Source organism: Montipora capricornis, chromosome 2 (genome assembly GCF_036669925.1).
Source record: "Montipora capricornis isolate CH-2021 chromosome 2, ASM3666992v2, whole genome shotgun sequence".
Lineage (NCBI taxonomy): Eukaryota > Metazoa > Cnidaria > Anthozoa > Scleractinia > Acroporidae > Montipora > Montipora capricornis.
In genome coordinates, this window is record NC_090884.1 from 18,756,792 (window position 1) to 18,771,791 (window position 15,000).

Genomic DNA, 15,000 nt, shown 5'->3' on the forward strand with positions numbered 1-15,000 from the left:
GCGTTTGTTCCCTTTTATTTAAGTTAAAGAAAATCGAGGAGGGAGATGTCACGTGAATGCATTGAGTCGCGCATGTGCGCAAAAGGACTTGTAGGATACCTCGTGGAAAAAGAAAAAGGATTGAGCGAGAAACACGTGCTTACTGTACATAGTTCAATAAATGTTGAGTTAAACGGAAACGTCTTCGAAGTGTTAACGTGATAGAGCTGAAAATGAGTTAAGGTAATAATTAACACTTGATACCACCACCCCTCTTTTGGATGATTGTGTCACAGTGTCTATTCTTTTAAAGGGAAAAGTCCCGTCTCTTTTTCACAGGACCCTAACGCAGCGAATGAGGTACCTTCTCAGCGTGTTACTTAGCTTGAACTTACGCCCTCTTTTTGAGTAACTTTCTAAACACGCGGGAGTGTTCCTATTTCCTTTGTAAATGTTTTCAACCGTTGCTATTGAAATATCACAAAAGTCAGCACTTTACGATCGGAAAGTCCTTCAATTTAACGTGGCTTCAGTTAAAAGCTCTTAGCCGTACGACGTTTAATATCGAAACAGCGTTCAATTGAAGGCCATTACGCTTGTGCAGCTTTTCGCTTGTAAATCTACAAGATATCTTTCCTTTTTAGCGTCACGTCAACACTTTCTATCAATTTTAAAAGTAACTAAACATGCTTCGATGTATCTTACTTGCGAGAGTCCCATGAAAGCAACCATGACAGAATACATTAGAAATGGCGCTTTTTGTTTACCTGAATTGCGTCATTCAATACCCAAACAATCTCGGTCATAAATAGTTGTAACACTTCGCTTGAACAACAAGTGAAGCGCATCAAAGCTGTTAATAACGTACCCCTCCTCCTCCCTTTAATCAATGTTGCATTTACCGGTTGGTTTTTGCACCCCAACCATAAATATCAACATTGAAGGGGGAGAGGGGGAAAATTGCCGTCTGTGTTACAACATTTGTGACCGAGACTGTAGCTTGAAACTAGAGTCTCATCCCAGTGATGATTCTGCGTTACCCTCTATTACGTAAATCTTAGTATTGATAGTCTTATCGCTGGCTTTGATGGTGATTACAATTTAGCAGTTCTTTCTGTCCATACGCAGTAAAGCGTTTTTGAGTTCCATTCAAGTCATTGTGCTTAAATTGTGATTTATATAACTGTGAGGATATTATGTTGTACTTAGAACCAGTGTCGACCATCATTTTGTACCGTAATGGAACTGTCAACATTGTTCAAAGAGAGTACTAGTTCGCTCTCATCACTTGAGCTGTCTTCAAGCCAATTAGCAGGTTTGGATCTCAAGCTGCGGACCTTCATGGTTGGGGTTTTCTTTTCTTTCTTTGCTGGCTTCTTTTTGTGCCAGTTTGTTGATGTGCTGCATTGGGCTTTGGGCGACAAACTTTTTGCAAGTGTCCAACTTTTTTGCAGATTTTGCGCGTGGACTTGATTGCATCGCATTCATCAGGAGTGTGTCCGTCAGTTCCACCACATCTGTGACAGCTGAACGGTTTCGCTGCAAATCCGCTAAAAGCATACACATGGTCGATCTGGACTGGGTTTTCCTAGGTGCCTTGTGACAGCAATCGCGCCTCTTGTATGGCCGTTCTGCACCTCGCGCGATTTTGATCATATTTGCGAGATCCAGATCGTCTTATTGTAGGAGTTTCTGTGTCAAAGTACGAGAGGGACATCTCCTCCTGTACAGTGCCGAAGTTGCAGGATTTTGCCAGCTCTCTGAGGTTGGTCAGGTACGTGTCTATCGATTCGTCCAGCTGCCTTTTGCGCTCGTGACCTAAACTTGTAGCTCTCTGCCACAACGTTCCGTTTTGGTGCAAAGTATAAACTGAGGGCAGAGTTCACCTCTTCGAGGGACTTGCGTTCTCCGGGGAGGGTATAGAGGTTTTGCACGGCAGCCATGTTGCATGGCAGGAGCAATAGATTCTTTTTCCTATGGGAACAAATGTTCTTTCTAATGCAAAACATTTTCATTGTTCCTGCCATGCAACATGGCTGCCGCGCAAAACCTCTATTGAAGACGCGTTGAACTGCGGGGCCAAGGCAGTGCAGCATCGTAGCTCTCTGAATCGCATCTTCCTTCTTTTTTAGATCGGAGGCAATGGCAGATATTTCAAACACGCTCATCCAGTGTTTGCATTCACTGTATAGATCTGCTGCATCAATGTCGAATGCGGTGGGTGCGGGCAACGGCCGTTCCATAACTCGTGGAATTTCTGCCGGTTCTGGCTGTAATAGATTTTCTGCCGGGTCTGGCGGGTCTACAGTTATGAGTTCATCCTCATCGCCACTGTGTGGTGTAGTCATAAATGAAGATACACACACTCTTCCATTGCTTTTTATGTAACGTCCTTTATTCAATGAACAATTATCTTATATTATAACACAAAGATTATTCTATTTCTACTTGGTAACAGTACTTTCACACCATGGAATAGCACGCAGTACTTTCACATAAGGTGACTACAGCACATGTCCTTGTTACTGTAATATCACTGGAATCAATACACTACATCAATTATATAGTCTTGGTCCCAGCAGGATCCCTGAGGAACTCCAAGTCTAATGGGAAGAGAGAGAGATCTTTGGCCATTTATTTCTACAAACTGAAATCTGCCGAATAAGCAATTCATCAATCACTGGTGTAAAGAGCCAGAGATACCAATTGCATTTAATTTTAAAGATAGAACTTCATGCGACACAGTATCAAAGGCCTTTGAAAATGGTCAATGAAAATGTCCCCAACTGTTAAACCATTATCGATTGCCTGTTTCCATTTTTATGTCATGGCCAGTAATACACCTTTCGCTGTTGTATCAAGCCATCACCTATGGCAGATCTTCAGCCCTTTTTATTTAGTAATCTTTTTACTCGCTTGAATTCATGGCAATTAAGATGATTTTCGAGTATACTCATACTTCTTTACGAACTCCATTCCTTGACATGGTGTCAGAAGTGGTGGCCTGAGAAGATACTGGATCCTCCAGGGGAATATTTTAAGGATTAAGACATAAGTTATCACCGGCAGTAGAAGTACATCAGTTATTTCACACATTCAGCAACAACATGGCCGATCAATTCAAACCAGCAGCGATGGACTGTACTACTTCAGGGGATCTTCACAAGCGTTTTTAACTCTTCAAACCAAAATGCCAACTTATCTTCGCGGGGCCGCTCGACAAAGTCGAAGAGGGGATTGCTGCTGTTATGGATTGGCGACAAAGGACTCAAAATTTATAATACAAGCATGTGGGCCAACAAAGGTTACAATCTTAAGATCGCCCCATTTATGGCAGCGCTAGAAGCTTATACAAAGTCCCAGAGTAATCAAAGCCTAAAGCAGGAGGAATTCGTCACCGGAGCACGGCTATTAGTAGAAGATATGGCAGATATGACCCCGCTGCTAAAGAAAATACTACCCGGGATACACTGGTATTTGGCGTAGCTTCTGATAGAGTACACAAAGACGCGATGGTGCTTGGCAACCGGCTAACCTTTAAACAGCGAATGAAACTTGACATTGGGTTCATACTTACACCCATGACATTTTTTTTTTTGGTTCCTGTAGTTATTTGATAGACATTTGTTTAATTTGATTAGCAGTGATAACCATGTTCTCTTAACCAATTTATTTGCATTTTACCATGCTTCTTTTATCAACAAAAAGAGGGGGATGTCTCTGTTTGTCTAGCATGACAGGCCATATATGGTACGGACATGCTCGCCCTTTGCATTTAGTAAACTTCTTGCTCACTTGAATTCATGGCAATTAAAGATAAGTTTCTAGGAAACTCATACTTATTTCTGAACTCCATTCCTTGACAGTGTCATAAGCACTTTTAAGTTATTTTCAAAGAGAGAGGCAGGTCTATATTCAACTTCGACCTTTTTGACGAATCATGAACAAAGAGCATTAATTAATTATACAGGAAATAATTCTGACCTTGCCGTTTTCATATGACTATGTTGATGACATCTGAGTGCCGGATTAAATAAATTACTCACACAATCCGATATCGTGACATCTCCTTTTCCTTAATAATTAAAAACACAGCCCTTACAGGTAGTTTCTTACCAAAAGATCAGTGTGCAACATTTGCAGACTGCTTACCAATAACTTCAGAGATGAAAGAAAACCAAAACAATATATGGTTTTCACAGTGAATGACATCATCAAATCTAAAATCAAAATCGCAAGGTCTTCTGAATTTTCATCTAAAGCAGGTTGACGATAACCTAGAAATTTATCTTTCCAGGTCTGTGACATCTTTCGTAGATCAAAAATACAGATTTTGAACTTCCGAATTGCAAGGTGATGTGACATCACAATACAGAGCTATTTGATTGGAAAAAAAATTAAATGTCTATTCCTATGAATTACATTAATAGGAAATGTGTTCATACACATGTATTTTATCTCATAAACAAAAAGTAAGCGCTTTCGTCGCACAGTGAACTCTAGATGTTTTTGTCGATATTTACCGGCCGCCATATTGGTGGACTACATGGCACCTCCATGCAAAATTCTTTACAGTTGCATGAAATGCTTTGACAAGTAACTCGGAAACAATGTACCGCACAGACCAGAGAATTGGAGAGGTAATTAAGAGATTTGTTTCGCAAACATGCCAAGACTTGACCTTTTTTCATTGTATGATTTCAAATTAATTTTTTTGTTGTGTGACAGTGTAAACTACCTGTATAGTTTGAGGAAAATGGAAGCTCACACGGCGCATCTTAATTCCTCCATTCGTGCATAACCAAAATTCCCTGCTCCTTTGCCCACAATCCCTTGCATTTTGAAGAAAATCTGTTCTTCAACTGATTAGACAGCTACCTTGCTCATTCGCTTCAGGCTGACTCACTGAGGCAGTAATAAAAAATTGTTTTCTTTGCAATTATGATGAGTTCTTAACACTTGTGTACAATATAGATGCACAAAACATAATTATTTTAACAATCATGGTGATTGTTTCAGCAATATTTTTTTTGACCGTTTTGCTATGCCATTGTGCGAACAAGGCACTGCATTCCTTCTATAGAATATAATTATGTTGCCAGAGATCACCTTCTTTGTAAGGCCTACACACCTGTAACTGATTTTCTTAAAAACAAGCTTGTTTGCAAATCAGACCTTCATAACAGAAATCTTCTAGTATATACAAGCGGCGATGATTCAAACAGCAACAGCATTTTCATACCTCTCCAGATGCTAAAGCAGCAAAATTTCTCGTGGTCTTCGGAACAGTTTTACCAAACAGTCCAATCACAACCCTTCCCAATTTTTCATCTCCATGGGTGATATCAAAGAAAACCTGAACAGAGACAAAAACAACATGCTGAATGTCTGACCTAAAATACAAAATAAAAATACAAAACCAGCACCCGAGGCAAAGACAAAAGCAACCGAATGCCACAGCCGAATGAATGTGCAAACTGTTTTCCACAGCACTAACGCAACACAACACACTGTCATAAAAGTCTGTTTTGTTTGTCTCACTTTGCCCTGACAGCTGAGAACAGACAATGTTGATAACCATCATGCCTCATTCTTACATCTTTACATTTAATAATTTGAAAGTTTTTCGCTATGATCATGATGAACAGTTCTCCCAAAGGCATAAAAAGGACATTTCTTTAAAACTGTGTGGATTATGCATAACTTAAGTTGCCGCCAGTGCAGTCTGACAGGAGATATATTTAAAATCAAAAGCGCTTCAAATTTTGCATCCTGTCCAAAAAGAAATGTTCACGGGATAGTTGTTGAAGAACTCCAACTTTGAACTAAACGTTATCAATGACTCAAATATTATACCAGGGAAGAACCATAGCTGTATTCCCAAATTTTGTTAAGCAACTCCTTGCCGCGTGTTAATTACGATCATTTCTGATTCAAAATATTAAGTGGCTGGTCATTCAGCAGTTGAGCTTGAAATTCAGAAATATTCATTCCTCTGAATTAGTAAGATTAACTAAGTTAGTGCTTCAACGACTATACTATAGACAAGTTCATGCCTCTGCCAATTTGGCGAGTTAAAAAGTAAATAATCTAGGCTGCATGCTTCCATCATGCAAGTGAGAGCGAAAGCTCATGGAATACGTTGTTCTATTCGATGCGAACTGCTTAACAAGTTTGTAACAAATGGAGAGCCATGTAGCCCAAACGGCTGACAATTACTTGTAAAGTTAATCGTTTTCTTCCAACTTTCGGTCGATGAGAGTGAAAAACCTTTCGCATATCTTTCAAGGCCGGTCCCTCGACAAGTGGTGTCACAGACAAGAGATTTCCCAAACACGTTCTGCTGATCTTTATACCATCTGTATTGAACAGATTTCAAACAATTTAAGAAATCGTGACGTTTGCTGGAAAAAGAAAACGAGAAATGCTCTTATTACAGGGACTTTATTATAATCAAATGAACCAACCATCGTAGATAGTAAATACGCAAACTAATTATCGATGCGATCGATCTGCAAGAATATGAAGACTTCTTTGATAGCAATTGCTCTAAATAAAAGCAAAACCCTTACAGTGTCCTCTCTTAACCACGGCATAAATCAACCGGAAAAATCTAGGTGAAACGTCGGCTTTCTGTTTTACCTTGGTCAAACTGGAGATTGAATCCGCTGTTTCACCTAGTCAGAACCGCGGCAAATGCACAAACGTTTCGAGCGGTACTGTAGATAGATAGATAGAGGACCTTTATTTAAACAAAATGAAAATTAAAGCCTTTAGGTTCGTGTAACCCCAGTGAAAGGTGGATGAAATGGAATTATTTGTTCTTAGAAGTGTGTGATTTGCATGCTCTACTCCACACTAATCCAAGTCCTTGGATTACCCCTGAGTTTAATAATTTGATGTATCCGAGAGATCGTCTTAAAATTGAGGCGATCCAGGTGACTGGAGTAATTTTAAGAAGTTGAAGTGATCAAGATGTAAAAAAGTCCTACTATTATAAGACTTTTGAGACTTACAATGGAAATTCGCGCAAAACATGGGAAACTATCAATGAGGTGACATGCTCTAAATAATGGAACAAAGAATAATAACTAATTCGGCCGAAATAACACAGGGTTTTTTTAATTTTTTTTTGCAGAATCAGACCCAAATTGTCCAGGGATATAGAAGTGGGCACCTCCTTCAATGAATTTGTTAACCATACCAGCATTTGTTTTAGCCTCCAGCATGTACCCAGTAACTCGAATGCACGTTTTGTCCCACCTGAATAAATTATGCAAGAGAAAGGCGACAGGTCTTGATTCTGAATAAGCCAGACCCTGGTATTTCATTCGGAAGAATTCAAGAATCAAACCTCATTTTAAGAAAGTTATAACTACGCGTGATCCTTCTAATTATGGACCGATATTGATTATCCTGGTTCTGGTCAAGGTTTTTGAGTAAATTATTTATGATCAGTTGTATCGTTATCTAAATGAAAACAATCTTCTCAGTAGACATCAGTCTGATTTTTGCTCGCTTCATTGGCAAGATGACCTTGGGGTTAGGCGCCTGAAAGAGTCGTGATGGATGCGCATGTCCACACACAACAAGGGGGAGACATGGTAAGCCTACCATAGTCCACCACCAATCCAGAACCGGTGCCTGAGGAACGAGAGGTACAGTGGTAGAGAGACCATGGAACCCCAGACTCCCAAAAGCAAACCAGGCACTGCACCCCACCACAAGCAACCAAATAGCACACCTGCAACCGTCATGCGAGCAGCGGCGAAAATTTGGCCAAAGCCTCTGAAGGGGTGAGAATGTACAGTTGGTGGGCATTGCTAGTCCAACCTCCCAGCTTCTGAATAACATGATCTGGAATTCCTGGCTGCAACTGTTGCTACTCCTATCCTGAAGCTGTGACTAGAGAAATTTCACGGAATCCCCGGACCCTCCAATATCTGGTGCAACCAGTAAAAAGAATGAACCAGGGGTGTTGCCTCTCCATACCAAGTATGCAAGGACTGCTTGCACTGCACACATGGGTGGCTGGGCCTGCCCAATATGAATAAAACAGCCTTGACGGAAAGGATCCGTTTCGGAGGCCTTCATTTGCACATGCAAGCATGAGGGGTGAAGAGTCAAGTCAACTGCCACATCCCCAACCTGTAAGTAAAGTGCTGATTCAGAAGAAAAAGTTAGAGGAGTTTGGGACTGTAAACTCTGCTGATCATAGAAATCCAAAATATCCTAGAGTGCAGGCTGCCCAGAACATGCAGTGGTCATAAAAATTCATGTCCAGAGCCTGGAAAATGGTGGTCAAGGCGCAGTCCGTAATCGGGAGTTGCTGGAATGTTGCAGAACCTTGAACCCGTTTAATGCCTCCAACCACCCACTGGAGTCTATGACAATTAGACAAAGGATTTGGAAAGCCTTGTTCAATGTGCAAGGATCTCACTGCCGATTAATACACCTTGATGGATGTGTGCTGCAAGGAATGAACAAGGAATGTGGCAAAAAGACACAGTAGCCATTCAACCACAGGGCCGCGGCAACCAGAAGAATGTAGTTTGCCAAGTTGCTGAAAGAAGCTAATGAACTTGTTCAGTGCTGAATTGTTGGATCTTCCGGTCCTGCATTGCGTTTCGAGAGATAGGAGGTTAAGGTGAAGGGGAGCAACTGTGGAAAAGCAGTGGGAGAGGGTTGAGCACTCAAGGCAAGCCACCGGAACTCTTGCCAATTAAAGCGAGACAGTGCAACGGCTACAGAATTATGAACTCCTGGGATGTGCTGAGCAGCAAAAGTTAAGTGAACACGGGCAGCACACAGCAGCAAATGTCCTGGCATAGAGGATAGATACGAAAGACTCATTTTCAGAATGGAAGAGAATGTGCTTCTGGAAACAGCCAGAAAGTCACCTTGTGCCATTGCAAGAGGAACTGATGCCACCATTGCAAATCTAACTGAAAATCTTTCTTCAGGCAGATTGAACGATCTCCCCTCTAGAAACGTCTGAGAAGATCGATCATGCGTCTGATGAAAGTCCTGCCGGGCCAGACAACCTTGGCAGCATGGTGCAGATGACCTATCAAAGACTCAAGCTGTTGCCTATTACACCAGCGTTGAGACAACCAGGATTCTATCAACTGCCATAAGAACTCCAACTTGCCAGATGGGAGTTGAGTACAACCAATGACGTAGACTGACCTTCACACTTTTAGGGATGGAGCAGTAGACCCACCTCCAATGCAGTAGACAAATACTGGGCGCAAATGGGTGAAGTGGGAGGCCCAACTAAATAAAATCATCTAAGTAATGTGCTAAGTAAGGAACATCGTAATTATGAATGATAAAATGTAATCCATTCCAAAAGGGAAGCTACCAAGTCAAAAAGCGAAAGCCAAAAGGAGGATTTATTCAATTCATTGTTGTACAGTCCTGACGGAAATACCATGTCTAAATAAAGTATATTCCTATACTTTATACGTAAAAGATTTAACTAACTATAAATACAAATATCTCTACATTACAATTTATTTCAATCTAGTTAACTACATCAGTCTCTAAAAATGAATAAAACTTACTTTAGGTAGTGGCCTGTTTAGCCTTGCGAGAAAGAACATTCCATGAAACAACACCCCTGTATCCGAAGCCATTTTTAAGCACTTCGGTGCCTTCCCATTTCTTAACCCTAACCCCACCCTTTACCACAAGGCTGATAGAAGAGTGTTCTGAAACCTTGTGTCAATTTCCCACCCAGTTTGAGCTAGTATACTTAAGTATGCTTATATACGACTGTGTGAAGATATGCGGTTGTGTATCTAGCACTATGTATGGTTATCTAGACTAGCTCTGTGTGGCAGTTATACATGTATGTATGGTTATGTAGAGTTTTCTAATAACCCTATCCCTAAACACCTCACCGTGGGACGCGCAGTGGCCTCATGGTCAGTGTACTTGAATCCGGATTGAGTGGTCCGGGTTCGGGTCCTGGCTGGGGACATTGTGTTGTGTTCTTGGGCAAGACACTTTACTCTCATGGTGCCTCTCTCCTCCCAGGTGTATAAATGGGTACCAGTGAATTTAATGCCGGGGGTAACCCTGCGATGGACATCTCCTTATGCGCATCCTTCTTTCTCGCTATCTCTTCCTTCACATCTTCGTTCCACCACCTTGTGTCCCCCTGATCTCTGCTCCCTTTCTTCTTCCCACATACTTCATCACAAGCCTTTAACATCCCTTCCTTAAAACATTTCCACAAGTCCGGTGCATCAGCGCTTACCAGCTCTCCTACTCTTCCTTCAAACCTTGCCCTTGTATCGTCTTCCTTCAGCTTCCAAACCTTCCTTCTTTCAATCGCTTCCTTTCTCACCACCTTCTTCACCTTCTTCTTAACCAGATCCGTGACCAACGGCCTGTGCTGAAGCTCACCTGGGATGACCTTCACATCTCTCAGAAACTTTCTATTTCCCTTTCCCACCAGTACAAAGTCAGTCTCATTTTCCACTGCACTGTATGTCACTTTCCTCTTCTCCCCTTTTCTGAACCATGTGTTTGCCACACACAACTCCTTTTCATCACAAAATTCTAACAACATCTTTCCTTCCACATTTCTTTGCCCAATTCCATTTTTCCTCCATGCACACCCTCATAACCCTCAATCTGTTTCCATTAAAATCACCCATACCCAATACCAGCTCACCCACACTGTGAAGATCCCACTCACTCCCCAAATAATCATAAAAACGCTCTTTTTCTGCACACGTTCTGCCACTTTGCGGACCATACACACATATAATTCTAACCACTTCTTCCTCAAGCGCCATCACTACTGTCATCAATCTGTTACTCTTCCTTCACACCTCCACAACCTTCTCACACAGCTCCTCCTTCACCAAAACTTCCACACCTCCCGTACCATCACTATTCCCAGACCACCACAACTTATATCTCCTACCCTTCACAGGGTAAGGGGTTGCACCTTTCTGTTTGTGGTAGGCAAGTGTGGCCCACCCCAGCCTTTGGGGCTGGCTGGTGCCTATGTTTTCTTGCTATCATCATGAGGGTTTTATTGGAGCAAGTAGTTTCTACAGGGAGCATGCCTTTGCTTACCCCCAACCTCGGCCTTTGGACAAGAGTGGTCCCGAGACTAAAGCCTCTCCCACAATTTTGAGAAATGTGGTGGGAAAACTAGCTTGGGAAGGCAGGGACCCTACTCCCTGAGACCCCATTACAGAACCCCCTACCAAATTAAAAACTGGAAACTTTAAATTTCCTTTCGTTTATATTTTTGCGACTTTTGGCTTTCAAATTATGGTGTTTTGTAACTTATTTCTACCGAAACATGATTTTAATTCTATTCACAGATATGCTATTAATATTCCCTGTAAATTTTATGAGGCGTCAACTGCGTGGTCACTGAAGGAGTCAACAGCAGTGGTCAGTGTTACTTGAAACCCGGTTTTTATTCTTGCATTCATTCTGTTTTAGCTGGAAGTCACGCCAACATTGGCAACGAATGCTGTACTACGAAAACCACCAATCTGTGGAATGCGCCTGAATTACTGAGTCACTGCCCTGCCCTCTTTCACTTGTAAAATAGTTCAAATTCTTGGTAGGTGTTGTGTTTGACACTGCTTTTCAGGCTGGGAAACCTTTCTTTCACTAGAAGTAACAGAGAGTCCATGGTTGCACTCGAAACCTTCACTGGACAAGAATTTTTTCCCCTGGACTCATGCTCTTGAAAACGTATCTTTCCATTGTTGTGGTTGTTCCAGTACACCTTGACGGCAAACACTGGCTACCGCTCACACCGTGGGAAAGGAATGTCATCAAAACGTTTAACTTAAGTGGACGGGGCAGTGACTCAGTAATTAACCCCTACCCCCTGATAGCTGATATCTCATATCCTAATTGTAGTAATTAAGTTGAGAAATAAGCTTGTACACTTGAGCCAGGCAAATGCAGAGAAACTAACAGAAAATCACCTATGTCCTACATGTAAAACTATTTCAGCCTCCCATCAGACATACCATACTCTAGCTACCGCATTTGTTCATTGTCAAGCGTGACGTACGGCTAAATTGTGAATGCATGCCCGAAAGCTCCACAATGATATGCACTGGATTTGTGTGAGACTGGAAATAGGATAACAAATACATGTATGTGCTGACAAATTTACCCCCGGATATCACATTCTTAGTGGTTAACAACCAAAGGATAAACATACTGAGTTTCTCATCATTGGAAAGACCCTATCTTACTATATTAGACTTTCCGTGCCAATGAGTAAACATCGGCGAATGTCACTTTTTTTGTCACACAACACTCAAAGTGACAAGAAAGAGTGAATCATGGCGTCGTCACGTTAAACTTTGTTGGGAGACAACATCCAGCGCTTAAATCTCCGACTAGTGGTAAGTTTTCCCGGGTTTCTTTCCCGTAATTACCACTATTAACAAAGGGTCTTAGTTTTCATAGTACGCAAACTAAGACGTAAGACGGGGTCATACTTTTCGAACTACGAAAGCTAAGACCCCGGGGTCTTAAATCTTAGTTTTCGTAACACCCATAAATAGGCTTAACTGCTGAATACCCTGCCACGACAATGCTATTTTACCATGCATGGTGCCACATAGCTCACTTAACCTACATACACAACCCCTTCATAACCTCACATATAATTTATTTGTATACCACCCACTTTTCAGCACCATAGTTAGTCGAGTAACTATGTCAGCACTAATGAGAGAATTAATAATAACCAGCACAAACCTTTTCCGTGACTAAAGGGCCTTTCTTGGTTTTACCAGCTTCCAAGTTGTCTGGAAGAAGGAGGAAAACTAAGGCCAACACTCCTAAACTAACTGTCACTGCAATCTTCATTATCGTTTGAGCTCGGAAACTCATAGATACGCACGAAGAGAAACGGACAGAATGATGCTTTGCGAGTGTTTTGTGTGATCGTCACGCAATCTGCTTCACCTCTTTCCACTTGCACTTCACTGAAAATCCCTTTTTGATGAGAATAAGGTTACCGTATTTCAAAACATACAGAAACAGAAGCAGGTAGTTGAAGCATCGTTTACTGTTTGCCTGGTCACCGGTTAGTAATCTCAGGTGGGCAGTGTGGAATTTTACGTGACAAAAAGGCGCTTTGAGTTGTCGCAATGTCATTGGTCCACGTGCAGTCACCTTTCTCAGCTGGTGCTGCATTTGCGTTCAGTTAACCAAGATGTCGTGGATCCTGTACCTAGGAGCGATGGCTTGCATGTGCTTCTCTGTTCAAGCCAATGATCAGGATACTTTAGTAACAAAGAAAGTATTTTTCGATGTCTCAATCGGCGGTAAACCGACAGGCAGAATTGTCATCGGATTATTCGGGAAGACTGTTCCAAAAACTGTAAAAAATTTCGAGCAGCTATCAACCCACGAGGTAATACCCGAAATTTAATATTTCAGTTTGCTTATGGCTGACCAAGCTTTATTAAACTGTGTCATGCCTCCATGGTTTATTTGCTAAACTAGTAAAGTTTGCTGAGATGTGAGGACTTTTAAATATACCTATACCGGTAGTATCGAAAACGAAGACCGAAGACCAAAGACCCACTCGAAAACGAAGACCTCCAAAATGAAGACCTCAAAAACGAAGACCCACTCTTAAAATCGTTCAATTAAGGGTGGTTTAAATGTTATTTTTGAAGAGTTAGTCCTAAGGAGATCTAAGCAGTCTCATTTAGTAATATGTGATTCATTGCTCGCAGGCAAATGGACAGGAGCAAAAAGGAAGTCTAGGTTAGGGGGTGTTTACATGATACCGGTACGAGTTTCATTCTGGTACGAGTTGTCAATTTCATACCGCGTTTACATGGACGACACAAATATTGACACATCTCAAGTCCATCGATTACTGGACGCCATCTTAACGAATATTTAGAAATACAACGCATGCGTCAATAGTCCCAGTCCACAACGACTTGACGACTCGTACCGGAATGGGAGTCAATGTAGCGTTTACATGATACCGGTATAACTTTTCATACCGTTATGAGAATTTCGATCTGGTACAACTACCGGGATGAACTCATACCGGTATGAGTTGTACTGGTATGAGATTTTTCACCGTTATCATGTAAACAAATACAGAGCAATAAGTAAGAACCGGGATGAACTTGTACCAGAATGAAACTCGTACCGGTATCATGTAAACACCCCCTTATAATAACAAAACAAGTGCACGAATAGGAGCTGTGGACAGCTTGAGCAACCTTTCCCTCCTTCGCATGATAGCAATAACTGGTGTCGTCATTGTCTTAATTAACACACTTGACCAATACCTGACATGTGACTGATATTTGACTAACAGGTGACCAATAAAATTATCACCGATACATGTATGTGTGGCGGATACTTGATCGAAATGTGTTTGGGAATGACTATCAACTAACGATCAATCAACCTTAGGGCGAGAGACCACTATCGACCAACTATCGTCCAATTATCGACCAATACGTCAACCAAGTGTCGACAACCTACAGTTGGGGAATTGGAGCTTCAACTCACCAGCTGTTGACCGTGCACAATTTGATGCACAGAGATCCTGTTTGCAGGCCATTTAATTATTTACGTCAAGTTCACAGCTACCGCACTATTCACATGTTGCCTAATCATGCAGATGGGTTTTTAAATATCTTAACACTTTGTAAAACTTTCAAGTCCCACTGTATCTGGAATGTCTATCCATGCCACCGTTTTCAGCTTGCAACATTATGCAAAAATCTTGAAGGATTGATTTTTTAAAGTGTTGACACAGACCAATCGCGGCTCCCTCTCTTTTGATAATAATATTGTTTTGCTTTGGGATTCATACTTTGGCTCACACGAGCATGTCCTTTAGGGATTTTCCTCTCCAATATGAGATGATAATAGGATTGTTTATTTGCCTAAAAGGAGGTTGATTGTCTATTAAATTTGAGTGGGCCATTAATATCATCTTTAAGTTAGGCATTGATGGGTAATTATTGCGTGACAAAAGGCAGT

At 41.4% G+C, this 15,000-nt stretch overlaps 2 protein-coding genes across 3 annotated transcripts in view; one reads left to right on the forward strand and one right to left on the reverse strand.

Moving 5' to 3' along the window:
- The window catches only part of LOC138039001 (peptidyl-prolyl cis-trans isomerase B-like), a 41,493-nt gene extending 28,439 nt beyond the window's left edge, over window positions 1-13,054 (reverse strand). The window contains exons 1-2 of one of the 2 annotated variants that reach the window (XM_068885133.1): window positions 12,736-12,870; window positions 5,222-5,335 (exon numbers count right to left, since the gene is read on the reverse strand). In XM_068885133.1, coding sequence (XP_068741234.1) covers window positions 5,222-5,335; window positions 12,736-12,870 — 249 coding nt within the window. Of the gene's footprint in view, window positions 1-5,221; window positions 5,336-12,735 lie in introns of both variants that reach the window. The other variant, XM_068885134.1, reaches the window with a different exon arrangement.
- Window positions 13,055-15,000, forward strand: part of LOC138039002 (peptidyl-prolyl cis-trans isomerase B-like) — a 29,257-nt gene continuing 27,311 nt past the window's right edge. Inside the window, exon 1 of the mRNA XM_068885136.1 lies at window positions 13,055-13,396. Within this exon, the coding sequence (XP_068741237.1) occupies window positions 13,196-13,396 (201 nt within the window). The 5' untranslated portion in view covers window positions 13,055-13,195. The remainder of the gene's footprint in view (window positions 13,397-15,000) is intronic.